The sequence below is a fragment of the Taeniopygia guttata genome, chromosome 36 (genome assembly GCF_048771995.1).
Source record: "Taeniopygia guttata chromosome 36, bTaeGut7.mat, whole genome shotgun sequence".
NCBI classification, from domain to species: domain Eukaryota; kingdom Metazoa; phylum Chordata; class Aves; order Passeriformes; family Estrildidae; genus Taeniopygia; species Taeniopygia guttata.
In genome coordinates this window covers 2898730-2922120 of record NC_133061.1, presented here as the reverse complement: position 1 = coordinate 2922120, position 23391 = coordinate 2898730, and the positions used below count along the sequence as shown (strand labels likewise).

At 52.1% G+C, this 23391-nt stretch overlaps 2 protein-coding genes across 2 annotated transcripts in view; one reads left to right on the top strand and one right to left on the bottom strand.

Annotated features, from left to right (window-relative positions):
- The window catches only part of LOC105759916 (uncharacterized), a 649836-nt gene that overhangs the window by 207816 nt on the left and 418629 nt on the right, over nt 1–23391 (bottom strand).
- LOC140681480 (uncharacterized) overlaps nt 1–23391 on the top strand; it is a 1248316-nt gene that overhangs the window by 950376 nt on the left and 274549 nt on the right. Inside the window, 2 exon segments of the mRNA XM_072921322.1 lie at nt 9138–9895; nt 20535–20537. Of these exon segments, the coding sequence (XP_072777423.1) occupies nt 9138–9895; nt 20535–20537 (761 nt within the window).

Sequence of the window (23391 nt, the reverse complement as noted above, 5' to 3'; positions counted from 1 at the left end):
GAACCAAGGGGATCATTGTGGCACCACTGGAGCCCGTGGAACCAAGGGGCCATGGTGACACCGCGGGGCTTCATGGACCCAGAGACCATTATGACTCTCTGGGGCCTGATGGAACCATGGAGACCATTGGGACCCTTCAGGGCCTGGTGTCACCAAGGGGGCATTGTGACACCTCAGGGCCTCCTGGAAGCCAGGGACCATTGGGACACTGTGGGTCCCCATGGAATGAGGGAACATGGACCAGGGTGCCTGCGGGTGGACCAGGTTAATCTTCCCTTGTCTCTCAGTGCTAAATAGAACAGGGCTAACAGCAACACCAGCCCCTGTATTATATCATTGGTATTTGGAGTGGATCTGAACCCTTCGAAAACTGGTGGGGCAGACCCAAAGGGATGGTTAAAGGGTTGGGAGAAAATTTCCCCTGGTGTCATTTCCTCACAGTAGGTGCCATTATTAAAGTAACCCCAAAAGCACAGTTAGTGTGTGATAGCTGTGAATCCATGTGCCTGCTTCCCAGAGGAAGTTAAAAATCCATGAATTCTTGCCCTTATTCACCCATAGAACAAACCGGAGAACAGCCACAGCAGCCTTGGCCGTAGGAGCCATGTTTAGATAAGGGCCTGCAAATGGAGAAATGCAGCCACGGTTACATGTCACCCAAACCAGGGCAGGCTGGAGCACAGGGTGCCACTTAACGAGGTTTCTGTAGCAGCACAAAAATTGGATTACTCAAGAACTGTTATTCCCTTTTTTGTACCTGTGCCCTCGAGCCGCACGTTGGGTGCCAAAATCTGGTTTGGTTTGCAAAGACAGGAGTCTGCTAAGGAAGGAAGGATCCTCCCCTGAAATGCGGAAAAAAAAAATGTAGACCCCCTCCCTCTGAATTGCTATACATTTGAAGTTAAGGGGGGCTCTCAGGCAAAAATATGGGAGCAGGAATAACCGTTCTGTATTAGGGAAAAAATTAAAAAGATTAAATAAGCAATGCAGTGAACCAACCTCTAACAGATAGCAATTGAATACATCTTGCCTTGCAATCTAGGACAACAACTTACTCAGCATGAATCACATCCATTTACCGCATGCCCCTTACCCTCAGATATTGCCCACCTGGGACTGACATCCCAAAACGTTTTTTAAAAACTATGGATTTCTCTTCATAATTAAACTTTAGTTAAATTTAAATTAAATTAATTAAAATAATTAATTTTAGCATAATAACTATTAAAATTTTATTTTGTTTATGCATAAAAATATTATTCAATATTTTATTATTTCATCTTAATGCTTGTATAAAAAAATCTCTGTATGTTTTTTGCAACGAAAAACTTATTGGTCATTGGTTCTATGTAACACAATTCCCTTCATTAATTCATTGACCGCTATTGGCTATTGATTTTCCCCTCTTTATTCTAATTTTCTTTATTTTTATTATTTTTGTCATCATTTCTTATGATTTTCACAGACAGGGTAGGAGCGGCCACTTTGGGGTCCATGGAGACATTTCTGGGGCACATTTGGGGCAGTTTTGTGTCTGGGGAGGGAATTCAGAGAGAACTCGAGGGTCTGGAGGACACCTGGGGGAGCCGGGTGGGCACTTGGAGGGGCACTCAGGGATTCTGGGGGGCAGCTCGGGGTCCGGGGGAGCACTCGGGGGTCCGGGCCCCTGGAGGTCAGGGAGGGGAATTTGGGGCCCTTCGGGGTTTGGGGGAGCACTCGGGGGGCTCGGGCGGGGCTCGCTGGGGCGCGGGGGCTGATGGGAGTTGTAGGCGCGGGTACAATGCGGTGTAGCGGGGCCGCGGAGCATCACGGGAGTTGAAGGCGCAGCACCAGTGGCTCTCTGCAGGGCGTGGGGCATGACGGGAGATGAAGTCACGGCTGGAACACGCTGGGCTTGCGCCGCGGAGCATTATGGGAGCTGTAGTCCCGGAAGTGGTTTGGACGCGGCGTTTGGGGTCCGGGAAGGCCCTCAGGGGACACTTTTGCATCTGAGCCGCGACTTGAGGTCCTCGGGGGTTTTGGAGCACTCGGGGGGAGCTTGGAGAGATTTAACCGGGTTCCTTAGGGCGCAGGGCGCGGCAGAAATTAATTTTAGGTGCGGAACTGTGTTCTGAGGGGCTCTGGGGCCGCGGGGGATGAAAGGAGAGGAATTCCCAGAAGTGGCTGCACCGGGTATCTGTGGGGTTGGGAGCACTCAGGGGATCCGAGGACACTTTTGGGGAGTCCCGAATGGGCGCTGAGGGGCACTTGGGGATCCCGGAGGGTCTGGGGGCCCTTATGGGGCAGATGGGGGCAGATACCGGGGTTCTGTGGAGCGCGGGGCATGACGGGCGTTGTAGTCCCGGCTTTAATGGGGCTCTATTGGGCTGCGGGGCATGGTGGGAGTTGTAGGCAAAAGACAAGATGGCGCTGACTCCAGGCACCGCCCCCAATGCCATGAGTCCTGGCGCTGATTGGTTGGGGGCAGTAATGATGGGCGGGAGCCTCGTCCAATGGGAGGCGGCGGGGGCGGGAACAGCTCATTCAGTCCTTCCAGTCCCTCCCAGCACAGCCCAGTTCTACCCCAGTACAGCCCAGTTCATCCCCAGTGCCCCTCCAGTCCCTCCCAGCACAGCCCAGTTCATCCCCAGTACAGCCCAGTAGAAACCAAGTTCCTCTCCAGTCCTTCCCGGTACAGCCCAGTCCCTCCCAATACACCTGAGTTTATTCCCAGGCCCTCCCAGTTCCTCCCAATGTCATCCCCAGTATGCCCCAGTGTTGCCCAGTCTTCCCCACAATGTCCCTAGTTTGTCCCAGTATCCCCCAGTTTCACTCCCACTTTCACTCCCAGTATGTCCCAGTCCTCCCCAGTGTTTCCAAGGACAGTTTAATTTCTCAGGGCTGCCGTGGCAGCCAAACCCAGCAGTGGGGTCAGTGCAGTGCCCATGGCCACAGCCCCTTGCAGTGGCCCAGTGCAGCTCGGGCTGATGAACCACCCTCACAGCTGGCCCAGGGCCGGTCTGGAGTGGTTTTGGTGGCACCTTGGGCTGGCACACACATGAGGAGGGTGTCTGTTCTCATGGGGAAACTCAGGAGTTTTAGATTGCTTCAAACATAGAAAAAGGGAAAACCCCTCTTAGGCTGGGTGCAGCCAGCCCTGCAGGCACAGCAGGTCCCAGGTGAGTGAGGACAGACAGGATGGGCTGGGGCAATGTGGAGCAAGGTTGTCCACGCTGGGCCAGAGCTCAGGGCACAGCTTCTCTGAGCAGGCCAGAGCTCCTGAGGGGAGACCCTGGGTCAGTATCAATCACAGAATGCTGCAATTGCCTCTGATCTAAAGAGAAATGTAATAAAATACACCCTTTAAAATAGAAATGTGTATTTCTTACAAGCACTTTGAAATCTTTCTCCACAACTGGAATAGGAAAACTTTAATGACCCTCACAGGGCTTTGGTGTTGTTTACATCAGACTCAGTCCCTGAGCGTGTCTTTAAAAAACTTCTCAAGAACTCAAAGTTAAATTAAAACTCCAAAGTTTCTTGAAGTTTTAATGGGTCCCACTGAGGGACAGGACTGAGAAAGTGTCCCCAGGTTCCAGGCAGAGCAGAACACTGGGGGCAGAGATGACAGCTGGGAACAAGCAAGGGAAAGGTGTCTCTGGTGCTGAGCAAACCTGGATGTGTTTCAGGAATGCAAAGGGCCCAGGCCTGAGCCCCAGCCCCTGGTAAGGCAGATCCTGTCCCTCCCTCATTGCTCAGGGCTCTTCCCGGGATGGGCACTGGGATGTGGGGATGGGCAATGCCAAGGGCAGGACCATGGGGCGGCCCCTGCCAGGCTGCTGAGCAGGGACAAGGAGGCAATGAGGCCCCAGGGCTGCAAGGGTCACTTGTCCCCTCGTGGCCTCAGGCCCAGGGCCAGCAGCCATGGCCAAAGTGCTGCACAGGTTGGCTCTGTCAGGGCCTTGCAGCTGCTGCACATCCCTGTGCCCTCTGCAGCCCAGGCTGTCCCACGGTGTCCCTGCCCTGCGCCTCTGTCCCTGCAGGCTGTCCTCATCCCCCGGCTGCCCCACCTCACTGGCCCCTTCCTTTGCTGACAGCTCTGCCTCCTGCTGCCCCTGCCTGGCCACACAAAGCCTTGACCTTGATACCAAAAGGGTTAATTCAGTTTTTACCGTGCCTGTGAACTTTTAACACAGGAACAAGGTGTGCGGGAGCTGCTTTTCCAGTAAGGACAGTTGGAAGTGTAGAAGACATCTGGCTCAAGAGTGCAGTGATAGAAAAAGCAAGGACTGAACCTGGGAACTTGGGGTGTGTTTCAGGGAAATGGGTAAATTGTAATTCACATTTAGTGACTGTGTATAAGCAACACACTGGTAGATTTACATGTCCACATAAGGTTTGGAGTTATCCCTCACTAGACCCAAGGCCTGAATAAATGATCCCCTCTTAAATAGCAAATTAGTGTTAAGGAGCCTTGTTCTGATATTTCAGAGATTTGGTAGCCATGGGACCTCACAAAACCCAGGAGTCAGCTGTGACTCTGCCCAAACTCATGGAACAAAGGGTCCATGGTGACACAGTGGAACCCCATGGAACCAAAATCCATTTTGGCACACTGGGGCCACATTGAACCAATGGCCCATTGTGACACCACGGATCCAAGGAGACCATTGTCACCCTGAGAAACCTCTCGGAACCAAGGGGCCATTCTGACACAGCAAGGCCTCGTGGAACCACAGGTCCATTGTGACACTGCAAGGTCACACAGAACCAAGGTGGCCATGGAACCAAGGTTCTGCCATGGAACCTCATGGAACAAAGGGACCATGGTGACACTGTGGAACCAGGGAGACTGTTTTTGGCAGTAGGAAAGCTCATGGAACCCCAAGTCCATTGTGACACAGCAAGGCCTCATGGACCCAAGGGACCATTGTTAAACTGTGTGGCCTCATGGAACCATGAGCCATTGTGACACAGCGTGGCACCTCATGGAGCCAAGAGTCCATTGTTACACTGTGGGGCCCTGTGGCACCAAGGGGACCACAGTGACTTTGTGGGGCCTCATGGAACAATGGAGACTGTTCTGACACTTTGGGACCCACTGGAACCAAGGGGCCATTAGAGCATGGCAGGGCCTCATGGAATCAAGGGGACTACAGTGTCACTTAGACCATTTGATTTAACCTTACTTACAGGCCTGACTGGCTCAGCTACCCAAGGCACTCAGAGCCCTCAGAGAGCAGCATTTCTGCCACATTTCCCCAGCACAGGCACTCCTGTGTGCACACAGACACAGAGAGTCTGTGCAAGGCACCTGTGAGAAATTCCCCTGGGGGCAGGGAAATGCTCCCTGTGGATGCTTTGGCATCTCCCCAGCAGGGAAGGGTTGAGCCTGGAGGAGTGGGGGGATCGGCCCAGGCTCCCTTGTTGTTCAGGATCCCCCGAGTGCAGCAAACGGGAGAGTTCCCGGCTCGGAGAGGCCCCACTCAGAGGGAGTCACTGGCCCAGGAGAGCTCCAAGGGCTCCTTTTGGAGCGCTGTTTGTAGGGCCCCAAGAGAGGGGCTTCAGTCCCAGCCATGTTTCATCCTGGCCACACTTGGCATCAGCAGCTTTCTTTGGCAGGGTGAGAACAGGGATGTTGTGCCACTGAGGGAACACAAACAGTTCCATAGGAACTGTTTGTCCTAGTTTAGGGCAAATTTGGGGGAAACCCAGGAAATAAACCCCCACGGCCCCTCTCCACCCACCTGGTTCAGGGAAAAATTTCCTCTGAGAGAGAAGTGGAAAAGAACCTGTTTATTCAACAAACAAAGCACTCCCCAGCACCAAAACAATTAACAACACTAGATGACAACAAAACTCTTTCACCCCTCTGAAGAGATGAACAAATCCAGAAGGTCTTTCCTGGGAGTGGTCGCCCGGGTCTGGGCACTGGGGATTGCTCTCCAGCACTGGGGATGGCTGCTGCAGATCACAAAATGCAGGCTCCTGGTGTTCCTTGGTGTTTCCCAGATCCCAGTCCAGAGCAAGTTGGATGATATTCAGAAAGAGGAAAGGAAAAAAGCAACAGTCCAGGGAAAGAATTGGACTACTTAGCTAACCTAACTAGGAAGCAAAGCAAGAAAGCAGGCAAAGCAAGCAAGCCAAGCAAGCAAGCAAGCAAAGCAAAAGCCAGCCAGCCAGCACCAGCCTTTTCTAGACAGCAGACCATGGGGGGAGGTGAACCAGATGATAACACGGCAAAACAAACCTTCACTTTCAGAGTCAGTTCTGAAAGCACAGAACATAATATCAAACGTAAACAGAACACACGATTGGAGATACAAACACCATAACAGTCACCCTAGGACACCAGGGCTGCTCCTAAAGCAGCCAGGAGCTGGTTGGGCAGCAGCAGTGCCTGGAGCAGACAGGGTTTGTGATGAGCTCCAGAGGAGCTGAGCCCAGGGGCTGCTGGCCAAGGCCGAGGCCCAGCGAGCATTTCTCAGCTGGCAGGGTGGCCTGAGAAGGGGAGGGGGGAATGCACCAGCACAGGAACCATGGAACCAAGGGACCATTGTGACACTGTGGGGCCCTGTGAGACCAAGGGACCATTGTGACACTGTGGGGCCTGTGAGACCAAGGGACCACTGTGACACTGTGGGGCACCATGGAACCAAGGAGACCATTGTGACCCTGAGGGGACTCATGGGATCATGGAGACCATTGGGACACTATGAGGCCCCATGGAATAAGTAAATCATTGTGACACTGTGAGGCCTCATGGAACCAGGAGGCTTTGGTGGCACTGTAGGGCTGTGTGGAACCAAGGGTACAGGGTGACACTGCAGGGCTCATGGAACAGAGGAGTCATTGGGACACTGCTGGACCCCATGGAATCAATGCATCATTATGACACTTCGAGACCCCATGGAACCAAGGGAACCTGGAACAGGTCAGACTGGTTTGGCCTCCCAGGGGGAGTGGGGAGGGGGGGATCAGGTCAGGCTGATCTTGGAATGTCAAGGTCTGCCTCTCATCTGCTGCTGAAACACTGGGGCTCCCTGTTTCCTTCCTGTAGAAAAGATCTGTCCTTCTCCTCCTGGCAAACATGGCAAGAATTCAGATTTCACCTCCAAATTTCCTTATTTCCAGGGATTGTTCCTATAGGAATATTGCCAGGACAAGTCTGCCTTGCAATGGTTTCACAAGGCTCACCTCCCATCTGTCCCCAAAACACTGGGGAAGGCTCCATGCTTTCCTTCCTATGGGAAAGACCTGTCTTGCTACTCCAGCCACCCATGGCCAACACTGGGGTTCCACTTCCAAAATTCCCTGTATCCAAAGATTGCTCCCAGACAAAATCTGCCATTACTGACGAGTTTGGCTGGCCTTGGCCCAGTGAGGCTCTCACCTGCCTTCCACGCCCTGTGGCTCTGTGCTTTCCTTCCTATGGAAAAGAACTGTCCCTCTCATCCAGGTGTCCATGGTGTAAGAGATAGTCCAAAGTTTCCCTCATGTGCCTCACGACCTTTGCAAGGACAGAGACTCAGACCCTGCAGACCCTGAGTGCAGTTCTGGCCTGGTTGAGGTGGATTCTCACCAGGTGATTGTTTGCAGGTGTGTTTGCTGTGCTGCCACGCTGCACGGCTCCTGGCAGGGCCTGGCAAGGAGCGGCGTGCTCTGTACACTTCACCTGCTGCACGATCCCCACTCACCACAACAGGGTTAATGAGGGGTTAATTTCCCCACCTCTCAGCTTTGGTGATCCCCCATGGAAGACCCCTCATCTGCCTCATGACCACCGTCAAGGACGGAGATTGAGGCCCCCTCCCATGGGCTGAGACTGAGACCCTTAAACTTCTAACACAGGGCGCTGGCCTGACGGAAGCGGGATGTCTGCCAAGTGTTCCCTCAGGTGTGATCGCTGGACCAAGACTGATTTCCCATGGCAAGGAGTCCTGAAACAATGGGTCCTGCTCGCTGCCGGGACTGGTTTGTCCAGTTCGGAACTGCACTGTCTGTGCTTGTTCTCAGCTTATTCTCAACTGCCCTGTACCTGCTCCCTCAACTATAAAAGACCCCTGAGTTAACCAAAGAGATTTTCCCTGACGTGACAATACAGATATGTTGGCTGGACCACGAGGATTTCGTCTCTCTGTTGGTAGCTATTTCCCCTTGCCCTCTGTCTCTCTATCCTTTATCTCCTTCCTAACCCTTCTATCCCATCTGCTGAGGGCATCAATAAAAGGTGCATTTGCTTTGTATGATATTGGAAGTCCCCCTGCTGTGTGTCCTTTGCACTCTGAGATGGGTAAAATGAAACATCAGGACCCCCACTTGTACCAGCGGATCGTGGCAGCCCAGCACCCTAAATGGGGAGAGCCAGGAGGGGGGAGCTTTTGGGATTGCTGGGACTCCTGGCAGCCTGGGGAGGGCGGGCAGCGAGGAGAAGGGGACCCCCAATCCAAGTGTGACCCCAGCAGCTGGGACAGGGGGGAGCCCCGAACAGCAAAGGGGAGGGAGCAGGGACGGGGAACTCCTGGGAGGCTTTTTCAGGGCTGGATCTCGGTGTTTGGGAGGTTTTTATGGAGCCCAGGTGGCCAGGGACTTCTAGGGATGGACTGGGACAGAGGGACCCTCAAACTCAGCGTACTCATCCCTTGTTTTTCCCCAAACTAGGATTTTCCATACCCAGCCCCTGGGAGGCTGTGAGAAAGAAGAAGATGTCCCAGGACACCGAGGCAGGTGAGGAGGAAGTCAGTGCCCCTTTCCCCCTCTCTCCTGCTCCATCTCCCAGCCCAGCCTGGCCCCCGGCTGCAGGACAGCCCCGCTGCCGGTGCCCTCCTGCCGGGGACGCACTGGGGGGATCTCCTTGCCCTTCCCTGTGGCACGGAGGCAAATCCCATCCTCTCCTTGTCCTTCCTCCCCCAGAGCAGGAGCTGAGGATGGAGACCAGGAAGGACAAATCCCTGCAGCACAACCTCATGGAAGAGGCCATTTTGAGCAACTCCACAGCACAGGAATCCAACAGGGAGGAAAAGCCCCGGAGATCCCACACAAGGAGGGGCTGCAAACCCAGCCCAGGGTGCTCTGAGGAGGAAAGGCCCACTCTGGGTCAGGAAGGTGGGCAGAGCTTCAGCCAGAGCTCAGAGCTGGTGGTCCCTGAGAAGCTTCAGAATGGGGAGAAGCCCCACAAGTGCTTGGAGTGTGGGAAGAGCTTCAGGAAGAGCTCCCACCTGATCAGGCATCAGATGATCCACACTGGGGAATGGCCCTACGAGTGTGGGGAGTGTGGGAAGGGCTTCAGCTGCAGCTCTGCCCTTGTCACCCACCAACGCATCCACACCAGGGAGAGGCCCTACGAGTGTCCCGAGTGTCAGAAGAGGTTTCAGACCAGCTCCCATCTCCTCCGGCACCAGCGGATTCACACGGATGAGAGGCCTTTCCGCTGCCCCGACTGCGGGAAGGGATTCAAGGAAAACTCCACCCTCATCACCCACCGGCACATCCACACTGGGGAGAGGCCCTATGAGTGTGGGGAGTGTGGGATGAGCTTCAGCCAGAGATCCAACCTGATCCGCCACCAGAGGATTCACACTGGGGAGAGGCCCTATGAGTGTGGGGAATGTGGGAAGAGCTTCAGCCAGAGATCCAACCTGATCCACCACCAGATGATCCACACTGGGGAGCGGCCATACAAATGTGGGGAATGTGGGAAGGGCTTCAGCCGAAGGTCCCAACTGATCACCCACCAAATGATCCACACTGAGGAGAGGCCCTTCGAATGTCCCGAGTGTAAGAAGAGGTTTCAGGCCAGATCAAATCTCCTCCTGCACTGGCGGATCCACACTGGGGAGAGGCCCTATGAGTGTCCCCAGTGTGGGAAGAGCTTCTCCAGGAGCTCTCACTTGACCAAACACCAACGGAGGCACCGGTAAGGGAAGCCCTGTGAATGCCCCTGTTGAGAGTTTAGCTGAAGAATGGCTGCGCAGCAAGGGACACGAAAGGGTTAAGTTGATGAGAGTATGAGAATATGTGACTTGTAGCATGAAAACTATGCCCTTGAGAAACAGATGTTTTCTATCAACCTTGAGAGCCAGACATCTCCTAACAACCTTGAGTATACAGATGTCTCGATAAAAGTGAAATATTGCTTGGTATGCAGAAAAGTAATCAAGTATAAAGAAGCAGTAACCGCAAGGCTTATCGCAAAGAGATATATGTGTTAATAGAAAGGTAACCAATCCTGAGCTTCGCTTTTGCAATCCGTATGAACTAGTTAGTGCTTGTATAAAGAAACTGTAATCGACTCCAATAAACTGAAAACTTGTTGACCATGATATCATGAGACTCGTTTTCCCGCGACTCTCTCACCAACAATTGGCGCCCGAACGGACGGGACCCCCCCCCGCCTGGATCTGTGAGACGTTGCGTTGGGTTCGGGTCCCGCAGCTAGACGGACGGCGATTAAGCTTTACCTGGAGCCGCGCCCTGAGTGACCGCAACGGTGAGCTCAGCCGATACGTGCTGCCGAAGCCTGGAGGGGCTGCAACAGCGCTGACGTGAGTATGGATAGGCAAGCAGCATATGACCTTTTCACCTCCTTTCTCAGATGGAGGAAATTTAAGGGGCTTGATTTAGATAAAGATCTCCCTGCTTTATTGCAGCATGCAGCCTCGTATTCCTTTTTCTCAGACCCGCATACCGTACATGAATTAGGGGAATGGCGAAAATATGGGGATAAGTTGTGGGAATTAACGTTAGACGATGATAAACCCGCAAAGAAAATGAGCAAGGTATGGAAAGTAATTCACAATGAGTTGTTAATGTTCCAAGCGGAAAAAAGGGCAGCTGAGGGAGTAAAGACAGCACAAGAGCGTAATCGCGATTACGGTTTACCGGCAGATCCTAGTGCTCCAAATCCCCCCTTTTTTACGATGGTTAATGTGCCTTCATCCGTGCCATCCACCCCCCCCGCCGAGCCTCCGAGTATCGCGATCCCCGGGAATGCTCACCACAACCCCCCTCCCCCACCTCGGGCAACTGTTTCTCTCAGTAGCCAGGAGCCTGTCCCTGGGGCAGAAGCTGACCTCGCGGAGGCCATGGCCAGGGAGAGATGTGAAATCTGGAGCACGCTCGCCCGTGAGGGGATGGAAAAGGGGGACGCTGATCTTGTTGCAGCAGCTCAGGAGACCTTAGCATTTCCGGTCATTTATACGCCTAACCCGCAGGGGGGTGGGCAACAGGCACAGGTGCAAAATTTAGATTGGAAAATGCTGGCCCAGTTGCGTGCCACAGTGGGGAATTATGGAGTTTCTAGTGAACCGGTTAAACAGATGCTCGATTACATGTTTAATGCCCAAGTGCTGTTGCCTGCAGGTATCAGAGGCATTGCCAAATTGATTTATACCCCACATCAACGACTGTTGTTTGAAGCGCACTGGAGAGAGGAGGCTGCATTGAGTGTAAATCTCCCAAGGGCCCAGGGGGATGCCTTGACAGGGATCACGGTTGATGAACTAATAGGGCAAGGCGCATTTCTGAGAGTTGAGACCCAAGCAGCTTTAGGACCCGACAAACTCAGGGAAGCTATGACAGTGGCCAAAAGAGCGATGGATAAAGTTAAAACCCTGGGAGGGATACCTATATATATGGGAATCAAACAGGGTAGAGACGAGCCCCTTGGTGCCTTTGTAGATAAGATCATGGATGCATTGTCTAAAGCGGGAGTACCAGATCATACGCAAGACGCCCTGCTAAGACAATGCATCCTACAAAACGGCAATCCCACCACTAGAGCCTTGATTAATTCGACCCCGGGGGATTGGAAGGTGCAGGACCTATTAGAAAAGGCTGCCTCTATGCCGATTGGCCCCCAGATATTTTTAGTAAATGCTCTGCAGAAAATAGGAGAGGGATTACAGGAACAAGCCATAGCCCTGCGTGAGCAAACTATTAGCTCTCAAAATCAAGTCATGGCAGCTCTTGCTCCCCTCCAAGCGGCAGCCGCACACCCCCGCTCGACCAACGCTGGCGGCAATCGAATGAAGTGCTACCGATGTGGAAATGTAGGTCACATCCGCCGAGAATGTGGAGCTACGGGAGTATGGTGCAATAAATGCCAGTCCAACACACACAACTCCACTGCTTGTCGAAGGAAGCAGGGAAACTCGAAGAACAGCGTGAGCAGCGGCCGCGCAGGGACACAAATGGCAGCTGCACTGTCAACACCCCCTGACAACTCAAACCAGCAACAACCGGGAGCCTCGGCTTGGACCTGGCAGCCTCAGTAGATGTTGACATCCTTTCCACTCACTTGCATAAGGTTCCCACTGGACTTTTTGGCCCTATTTTTATAAATGGCCAGCCAATAGGGGGCTTGATAATTGGTCGCTTCTCTGCTACTACTCTGGGTCTGTATGTTGAGCCGGGGGTTATTGACTCTGATTGTAAAAGTGAACTTATGATTATGGTCCATACTCCGTATCCCCCCGTGAAAGTACCCAAAGGGCAGAGACTAGCCCAATTGATTCCGTTGCCTCAAATGACCAAGGGACTAATGTCCCTTACACAAGAGCCCAGGAATGAAGGGAGCTTCGGATCTACGGGAGGCCTAACCTTGCTCACCATAGACCTCAATACTCGACCTAAGAAGTCCTGTCGTCTGACTTATCAAGGACGCAGTATCACACTTAAGGGACTCCTCGATACAGGTGCTGACTCGAGTATAATTGATCCTGCACACTGGCCTTCCACCTGGCCAATACAGCCCTCAGCAACCACTGTCACTGGCATCGGAGGAATGACACTGGCTAATCGTACCCCTGTACTGACAGTCGAGATTGAAGGGAAACAAGCATCGACAGCATTTTCTATAACAACACTGCCACCTACTGTTCACTGCCTAATTGGCCGTGATATTCTTGCTCAACTGGGTCTTGTCCTCACTAATGATCACCCTTTACAGTAATGGTCATTGCTTGGACTTTGCCACTGCTACTTACTTGGATTACTGATAAACCTGTTGTGGTTAAGCAATGGCCTCTAAAACGGGAAAGTTTGGAACAGGCACACCTTTTGGTTATGGAACAATATCAACAAGGACATGTTAAGCCCTCCACCAGTCCCTGGAATACTCCAATATTTGTAATCAAGAAGAAATCTGGAAAGTATAGGCTGCTGCACGACTTGAGAGCAGTAAATAATTAAATGGAACCCATGGGAGCGCTTCAACCTGGACTGCCTAACCCAGCTATGATACCAAAAGACTGGCCCATCCTTATAATAGACCTGAAAGACTGCTTTTTTACCATTGCATTGCATCCTAATGATACCAAACGGTTTGCATTTACGCTTCCTGCCCTTAACCATGGAGAACCTGACAAAAGATTTGAGTGGACAGTTCTACCACAAGGAATGCGCAACTCGCCTACACTTTGTCAACTGTATGTCGATGCTGCACTACAACCACTACGACGAAAAATGCCTGCTACCATTGTTTACCATTATATGGATGACATCCTGCTCGCTCAAAGAGAACCCTTTACAGCATCACAATTCGAAGATGCTACAAGGATCCTAGCAGATTTTTCCTTGGTAGTAGCTCCAGACAAAATTCAGATGTCAACCCCTTGGAAGTATCTAGGGTGGACAATCACAGAACAGAAGATTATGCCTCAAAAATTTTCCATACAAATATCAATAACAACATTGCATGAGGCCCAAAAGCTTCTAGGTGACCTACAGTGGCTGAAGCCAGTCACCGGCATCCCTAATATCTTATTAGACAAATTGCGTCCGCTACTGAAAGGCACCGACCCTTGTGCCCCTGTTCATCTCACCCAAGCTCAGCAAGATGCACTTCAGAAAATTATGCATTGCATATCTACAGGATTTGTCACAAGGATTGACCCTGATCTCCCCTTGCATCTTACAATTTGGAATACTGAAGACCACCTACTAGGAGCTGTTACTCAGCAGTTAGAGAAAACAGGGGAGACAGCAGTACTGGAATGGCTGTCACCTCCATTGCAACAAAGAAAAACTATAACTTCAAAAATCGAAAATTTGGCATTGCTGATCAAAAAAGGACGCATCCGCATTCTGGAAATCAGTGGCCTGGAACCAACGGACATTAATCTGCCCATAGAAAAGGCCACGTTAGATTGGTACCTTTTAAACTCCCCAGCCCTGGCTGAAGCATTATTGTCATCTGCAGCACAAATCAATACCGGTCCCCTTATACCGAAACCTTTGCGATAGCTAGGAGAATGGAGCTGGCTACAGAAACCCCTCAGAGAAGACAGGCCCATTCCAGATGCCACTACGGCTTTCACAGACGCTGGAAAACGCTCCAGGAAGGCGGCAGTAGTCTGGAAAAAGGGACAACAATGGCATCAACAAATATTAGCGGCAACATCAGAGGACAATTTGCAGACTTTGGAGTTGTTGGCAGTCATTTGGGCTGTAACTAACTTGCATGAACCATTGAATGTTGTATCAGACTCGCTTTATGTTGTGGGGGTAGTATCAAGGATTGAGGATGCTACTATCAGAGAAGTACAGAATCAGCAACTTTATGAACTGTTTCTTCAACTAAAACGTGCCCTCAGAATTAGAACTGAACCATATTCGGTCATCCATGTTCGTAGTCATAAATGGGACGAAGGGTTAGGAGAAGGAAACGCCAAGGCTGATAAGCTAGTCTCGCTTTCTCATCAAACAGTACTTCCTAGGCAGTCATTAGCACGGGAAAGCCATGCTATTTTCCATCAGAATGCTAAAGGCATGTCGAAAGAATTTCAGATTCCCTTAGAAGAAGCTAGAGCTATAGCCAAAGCCTGTCCAATTTGTTGTAATCAAAACAGAGGCATGGGTCTAGGTGTGGGAGTCAACCCAAGGGGCCTGCATGCTAATGAAATATGGCAGATGGATGTTACTCATGTACCCAGCTTTGGCCGCCTTAAGTATGTCCATGTGACTATAGATACTTATAGTCATTATATATGGGCTACTGCACAGACTGGCGAACGGGCTATACATGTAGAACGGCACCTGCACAGCTGTATTGCTGTCATGGGAACCCCGCAGAAAATCAAAACAGACAATGGTCCAGCCTACTGTAGCAAGCATGTAGCTCGTTTCATGCAGTTTTGGAACATTGCTCATGTTACAGGGATTGCCAACTCACCTACTGGACAAGCAATAGTGGAAAGAGCAAATAGAACCCTTAAACAGTATTTGGAAAAATATTATGACATTAGTAGCATACAGGATAGACTACTTAAATGTTTGTTTGTGCTTAATCATTTATGTATTTTTGGAAACAGCGAGGTGCCGCCTGTGATTTCACATTTTTCCCCGCTGAAACAGCCTGGGCCTGAAGCGGTGGTCAGGTATCGGGACCCGAAGACAGGAATCTGGCAAGGCCCAGCTAAGGTTGTATACTGGGGCAGAGGCTACTTATGTGTTTCTACACCAACAGGCACTTTGTGGGTTCCTGCAAGGTGGACGCGACCAGCAGTTATCAATGAACAGTCCAGAGCAGAGGAGGAAATACCGTCTGCAGAAAGTGCTGGCACCGATCCTGCGAGAAGTTGAAGAGGAATTTAATATCAAGTTTTTATACGAAACTGCACAAGAAGTAGCTGAAACGCTTCTCCCAGTTTTACAGAGAGACTTTTTACGCCATTGCCAGACTGCTTGCTTAGCTTGCTTTGCACATAATCACCAAGCGTGGGTAAAAATTTATTGTGGGAACTGTAATAGTAACTGGTGGGTTTTCCAACGGGTTCTTAGCAACAGACTTTGGTGCCTTAATTGTAATTTTGCCTGGCATAGAGAAACGCCGCAGCAAGCACTAACTGCGTTAACAGGAGATACTATAAGGAACAGTATAGCCAGAATAGAAAACAGGGAGGATCTAGAGCTTAGAAAATTGGCGTGGCAGGTACGCCACATAGTCAAAAAGATATTAGGAGACAGACGCTCATGCATTTTAGACTCTTGTTGTGGTCATGAAGTTCGTATACCAACTCAGTGGCAGGTGCCACCCAATCAATGGGATTATACTTGTCGTAGGTTTACTAAAATTAATAACCGTCGCAAGAACTACTACGGTAAAACATCCCAACATTAACTCCTTATTTCCTAGGCAGAACGTATGGATTTCATTAGCAAGACAGCTAAATAGAACAGACTTTTGTGTGTCCTTAGCCCAGCCTGAATCCCCCTTCCATACCTGCCTTATTGGCGTACCACTTAATGAGACAGAGTACTCTTATTTAGTCACGACCCGAACGGCCAGACACTGTAAAAACAATATTAGCTCCTGCCTTGAAGAATATGACTCGTGGGATGATAGATTACCTTATAGTGGCAAGCCCGACGAGCTAGAGATATTGGGCTCGCTCCATGCTGCCTCATGCATGTATATTAACTCCAGCAAATATGATTGCAATGAAGGCAACGGTGCTTGGTGTAATATAACACTCTCAACGAATATTACCCCGCAACAGGAAAATTGGCAAAATCACTCCTTTTGGTGTCACTCTATAGCTCAAAAAGAAACAGACCCAGCCCCAGGTACAACAATTCCTCGCCGATTGCCACCCGGAATCTTTTTAATCTGTGGGGACAGAGCATTCAGCGGCATTCCTCAACGGCCCACCAGAGGCCCTTGTACGTTTGGGCATCTCACAATAGCACTCCCTAGCCAGAGCGCTCTACTAGGCCTATATAGCAATACCAGCCAGGTAACCACCACACAACAAAAGCGCTCAACCATTGATGCTTCCTGTGATGATAATGTCAATTTGTTTAATCGTGCGGAGCAAGTGGTTGCCTCTCTTTTTATGCCCGGCCTTGCTGCAGGACATGCTCTTTTTCAGTTAGAAAAGTTACAATGTTGGGTAGGCAAGCAAGCTAATGCTACGTCTGAGCTATTAAGTTTACTGGCCACGGACATAGATACCGTAAGACATGCAACATTGCAAAATCGGGCAGCTATTGACTTTTTATTATTGGCTCATGGGCATGGGTGTGAAGATTTCGAAGGAATGTGCTGTATGAATTTGAAAAATAGTTCCGAATCTATTCACAAGAAAATTCAGCGTTTGCAGCAACATGTTCAGGTGTTACAGAGGGATGATACATTTTTTGGATTATCATTTGAATCATGGAAAATTACGGGGTGGCTTAAACACCTTTTGCAGTTTATGATAATAGGATTGTTAGTTATAGTGATTTTAATGCTTGTATTGCCGTGTGTATTTCAGTGCTTGCAAAGGACTTTAATGTCAATTATAGAACAAAAAGGGAACACATCCTTGCTTGCTTATACAGAAAACAGGGGAAGTGTTGAGAGTTTAGCTGAAGAATGGCTGCGCAGCAAGGGACACGAAAGGGTTAAGTTTATGAGAGTGTGAGAATACGTGACTTGTAGCATGAAAACTATGCCCTTGAGAAACAGATGTTTTCTAACAACCTTGAGAAACAGATATCTCCTAACAACTTTGAGAGACAGACATCTCCTAACAACCTTGAGCATACAGGTGTCTCATTAAAAATGAAATATTACTTAGTATGCAGTAAAGTAATCAAGTATAAAGAAACAGTAATTGCAAGGCTTATCGCAAAGAGATATATGTGTTAATAGAAAGGTAACCAATCCTGAGCTTCGCTTTTGCAATATGTATGAACTAATTAGTGCTTGTATAAAAAAACTGTAATCGACTCCAATAAACTGAAACTTGTTGATCATGACAGCATGAAGCTTGTTTCCCGCGACACACTCACCAACATATGGCCACATCTGTGATGTCACGCATGTCTCTGTGATGTCACACAGACACCTCTGTGATGTCACACAGCTCTTTGTGATGTCACCCTGACATCTCTGTGACATCACACAGCTCTCTGTGATGTCACTTGGACATCACTGTGATGTCACACTGACCCTATGAGGTCACACAGCTGGAAACTCAGGCAATATTTTGAAAAAATGTGCAGAACTAAGGTCATCTGCTGGATTCAGAGAACCAGGGTCCCAAGCAGAGTACCAGGAGACAGTGAAGAGAGCAGCAGGACTCAATGTCACTGGAGCTCCAGGCACACCTGATGTTGGCCACAGCTGTGCCTGCTGCAAGCTCCCATAGCTGCTGCCTTCCCCCTCCCTGTTGACAGCTCCTCCCTCCAGCCCTCAAATGCTGCCCATTCCCTTTTTTTTGGCCCCCATCTCATCCCTTCCCTTTCCCTTCCGTTAATAAACAGTTTGGTTTCTCCCCCTTACCTGCATCTCTGTGGAGCTGAAGCGGTGCAAATCCCGGGCCCTGGGACACACAGGCCCCTGCTGCTGTTCTCTTCCACGCCGTGTTCTGTGCACATACACAGAGGAACGAGGGCAGATCAGGCTGGAGAGGTGCCTGTGCTGAAGGTGCAGTTCCACAACCCTGTGGAGTTGCAGATCTTGCTGAGCAGCCTGGAGCCCCTGGAATTTGGAAGAGCCAAGCTGAGTATGCTCTGAAGGCAGCTGTGAGGGATTCCATGGCAAGCTTCCACGGAGGGCAAAGGAGCTTGGAATGCTGGAAGTTTTCAGGAATAGCTTCCTGAAAGCTCAGCAGTGCTCCATCCCTGCACAGGATCAGGGAGAGGGCAGAACCAGCGACCATCCGGGCTTACCAGGGAGCTTTGGGTGTGCCTGAGGGCAAAGGAAGCAGCAGCGCGGTGCCCGAGACTGGGACGCGCGACCCTGCCAGTGCCCAGAGCGCTGTCAGGCAGTGCCGGGATCCCGGCTGTGGTTCTGGTGCCCACAAGTGAGGAATGGCAGCCCCAGGCTCAGAGCCAGTCAGAAAGCCAAGCAAGTGAGAGCAGAGGGAGGGCACCCTTCCAGTCTCTCTTGGGCATGGCCTCAAAACAGCCCCTGCTGCTTCTTCCTCCGCCTGTGTTTGGGCTGTGCTGTGGCAGAGGCAGCCAGGCTGTGCTCTGCCTTCCAGAGCCTGTTGGGAGCGGGCATGAAAAGCGCTGTGTGCACAGCGGAGAGGCCTGGAAGGTGCTGGCAAGAGCATCCTGCGGGAGCAGGGCTCTGGGCTCTGGCTGGGAACAGCCTGGTCTTGGTGCCGTGGGCGCAGGCAGGAGTTGAGGCAGGTGAAGAGGCACTGAGCAGCTTGTGTTTGTAGAGGGCCTGGGGCTGCACGTCTGAGCCTCCACCTGGAAAGGCACTTGGGGGAATAGGAGCTAGAGCTGGAGTGCCTGTCCTGAAAGGACATGAAGTCCTTCAGCCTTGCCAGCGTTTCCTAAGGGTGTGTTGGTGTTGAGCAGAAAAGTCGCACATTTGGGGAAATGCATTTGGAGGACAGGGGCTTGCTTCTCAAGGAAAGTGCTTCCCAGGGAGCTCCCAGTGAGGCAGGTGCAAGTGTCCCCCTTTGGCTCTCTGTGCTCCTTTCAGTCCTTGAGGCCCGCTGCACTTGGCAGAGGGGCAGGGCAAGGGAGAAGGCTGTGAAGAGCAGGTTTGGCATCCACCTGGACCTGCAGAGACCAACCCAAGCACCTGCAGCAGCATGTGCTACCCCCCCCTTTGGACAGAGGGGTGAGCAGAACCATCTCTGTCCATCTGTGAGCCCCAAAGCTCTCTGTGGGAGCTGTGAATTAAAAGGCCTTTACACACTCACGTTTCACATCTTCCCTGTCTGCTGTGTTTCAGCTCTTGGCAAGATGCATTTGCCTCCTGCTTGCTGGGAGCTGCTGTGGCCCAGGGCCAGCACAGAGCTGGGCTGGGTGGGCCAGGCAGCGTGGTGGAGAGTCTTGGCTGATCTTGGTGTGTGCCTGGCCTCAGAAAAGGCTTGGAAGGTTTGCCTCCCAAATGTCCTGCTCACTGGCTCTCCCTGTGCATCTTGGAGAGCACAAGGGAGGCATTTCTGGCAGCTGGGCATCAGCAGGCCTTCCAATGGGGGTGTGTTGTGGAGCGAGCCCAGCTGAGATACCCTGAGAGGAGCCCAGGGCTCCTTGCTCCTCTCTGCTGGCCCGTGAGCGTCTGTCTGCTCTCGGGATGGCCCTGGCTGTGTCACGGGTGCTGCGTGGGCACGAGACAGCCGGTCCTGTCCCGCTGGGTCCCAGCAGTGCCTGGCAGCCGTCCTGCATCCACGTCAGGATGCTGGCCAAGAGAGGCTCTGGAAGCTGAGGCAGCTGATTTGAAGCTCTTGCAGGTGCCAACAGGTCAAGGCCAGCGGTGTTCCCTCAGGATACAGCATTCCTGAGGGGCTTCCCCAGAGCTGCCTGATGCCACCCACTCCTTGTGGCACCAGTTGCTTTCCTGTGGAAGGTTCTGCCTTCCCCAAGAGCACAGAGGGAGCTGGAGAAAGAGCTTGCCAGGCTGCTCTCCATCCTTTACCAGCAGCCCTGGGTGAGCAGAGTAGTCCCAGCTGAGCGCAGATGTGCCAATGGAACAGCCGTGCACAGGAAGGCTCAGAGGGAAGGATGATCCAGGATCCATAGGCCTGGCAGCCTGAGCTTGCTCCAGGGAAGGCCTTGGGGCAGATCCTCCTGAGTGCCATCCCACGGCACGTGCAGGGAACCAGGGGGTCTGCTGGAGGGTGGGAAAGCTCTGCAGAGGGACGGGGACAGTTGGGGGTTCTGGTGGGGTGTTGAGGGCTTCTGTGCGGGAGTTTTGGGGTGTTGGTGTTGGTGGGGTGTGTGGGAAGGAGTTGTCTGGAAGGTGAGAGGTCCAGGCTGGAATTTGAGTCAGTTTGAAGGCAGCATCTGTGGTTTGGCACAGCTTTGGTTACAGAGGGCTCAGCTCTGTATATATGTCAATATCTCTAACTTTTCCTCTTCATGGTCCTGATTCTCCTGCAGGGAACAAGGGGGGAAAGCTGTACTTTACTGGCCACTTAGATATCTCTGCCAGGGGGAGAATTAGCCCCTTTTCTTTCTACTCAGAGCTTTTATTCCTTAAGAAAGTTAGGATATTATCATCCCTTCATAGAAAACCATTTGCAAACCAAAGAATGGCCCTTGGTTTTGCCCTTTAAGTGTGTAGTGTTATGTTGTGTAAAGTGACCCTCAGTGGATGAGGTTAAGGCAAATGAGTTGCTGCTTTGAGATGGGAAGCAAAATTCCAAATCTTCATCTCCTCACACCATCCCAATTAATTTGGGAAGTTTGCACCATTTTGGAACTACTTGAGTTGAGCAATGGGAGTAAATCTTTCCTGAACTGAGGATTCTTACTTGCCAGGATCTTCTGTGCCTTTGCTGCTAAGGTGTTTTTGTGCTGAAGGCAATAACTTCAATGAGAAAATAATTTCAGCATGCGGTAAGAGCTTCTGACAGAGACCAAGTGTTGCCAGCAGTTGCTCCAGGTGCTCCTGCCAACAGCCCCTGCAGGCAGGAGCACAGCCCCCAGTGCAGGTGGGTTTGGCTCCCTCTGGCACAGAAGCCCCCCAGGGGCACAGGTCTCTGGGGCAGCAGACGGGCACCAGCGCTGCCAGGGCTCGGGGGTTGCAGGTCTGCTTGGGCAGGGACTGTGCCTCACCTGCTGGTGTCAGCGCTCCCCGGGCCCCAGGGCTCAGAGCAGCATTCCTGCCCTGGCCCACAGTTCCTTGTCTGTGTCACACGGCCGTGCTTAGGATGGCCACGGGCCAGGACGTGTTCCAAGGAGGCCATGGCAGCTTCCATGGAAGGTCCCATTCCCTTCCCAGCGTGGCTGCGTCAGCAGCCCTGGGGGCTCCTTCTGCTGCCCTGAGCCCGCAGAGCCGGGCAGCGTTTGCTGATGGTCTGAGCCATTCCTAAAGATCCTGTTGGGCTGTCTCAGACACTTGGGGCAAGTGGGGTGGCCCCAGGGCAGGTGGCAGTGCGTGCAAGGGCCCTTTGTGACACGGTGCAGCATGGTCACCGTGGAATGGAACGGGACAGGGTATCCAAGGGCCCTTTGTGACACGGTGCAGCATGGTCACCGTGGAATGGAACGGGACAGGGTATCCAAGGGCCCTTTGTGACACGGTGCAGCATGGTCACCGTGGAATGGAACGGGACAGGGTATCCAAGGGCCCTTTGTGACACACTGCAGCATGGAACGCAGCCGGGTGCCCAAGGGACCTTTGTGACACATGGTGACACAGGAGCTGGTGGTGACAGGACCATGCCACAGTGCTCCAAGCACTTGACAGGACAGGATGGGACAGAGCAGTGCTGTGAGGAGCCCCTGCACAGCGCACTCGTTCGTGTCTGACCCAGAGATTTCTGAGGCGTTACTCCTGCAGCTGACCTCGAGGCCAGACCACAGGACTTGCTGACCCGTGGCCTTCCCGAGGCTTCTCTTCTGCAGGTGCCCTCGAGGGCAGAGTGTGGGACTTGGTGTCCCGGAGGCATCTCCCATCCCTGCTGCTGGTGCCCTCGAGGCCAGACCACCATCCTTGACAGGAGTCTCCTGTCCTTGTGGCAGGAGCCCTCGAGACCAGAGCGCAGGACTTGCTGTCCTGAGCCTTCCTGAGGCTTCTCTCTTGAAGGTGCCTTCCAGGCACGAAAGCAGGACTTGCTGAGTCGGAGCTTTCTGAGGCATCTCTCCTGCAAGTAGCCACAAATCCAGTCACTGACATGGAGCAGAGAGCCCCAAGAGTGCCCAAGCTGGCCTGGGTGGAGGAAGAGGAAGAAGGCCCTGGAGCTGCCCCTGCACACGAGACTGTGACACGGCAACAGAGTGCGAGGCACAGCTCCGGGTGCTCCCCGTGAACCTCAGCTCTGGGACCACTGTCTGCCCCAAGCTTCAGGGGCTGCAAGGGGAGCCCGGCTGGGCTCTGCCCTGGGGCCATCCTGCAGGGACAGCTGCACACAGGGAGCATTCCCTGCCACAAAGAGCCAAGCCAGGGCTGCAGGGCAGCTGCTCCAGCCCCGACTGCACTGCTGAGTGCTGTGCTCTGGGGCTGGGGCTCCCCGCACAGGGGACTGCACTGGTGTGCCAGAGGGGACAGAGAAGCTGCAGCTTCAGCCTAACTGAGGTGGGTGCATGGGCTGGGAAGAGTGGGGAGGCTCAAGGGGATTCACAGAGCTCATCCTGCTGCAAGGACGAGGAAAAGGGAGCAGGAACTCAGCAGTGAGGAGAGCTGGGGGCTGGAGAGCAGCTCTGAATGACACTAAAATCCCACTGGACCTCTGAGACATTGCTGCTCCTCAGCCAGTGACAGGATGAGTCCCTAAGCCTGGGGCTCGGCCTTCCTCATGGTGAGGGGCACCAAGGAAGGCAACAGTGTGATGGAGACTGGAATGGGCTGGGAGCTCACTGGGGGAAAAGAGGGAGCAGTTGGGGAGTAAAAGGCAGGTGGGGAGAGAACAGTTCAGAGAAGGGCTGAGCTACAGCTTGAGCAAGCTGCAAAAAGTAATTTGGGGTCATCCCAGATTGATTTCATTTCAGCAGTTATTGAACAAGTATATGTTTTGA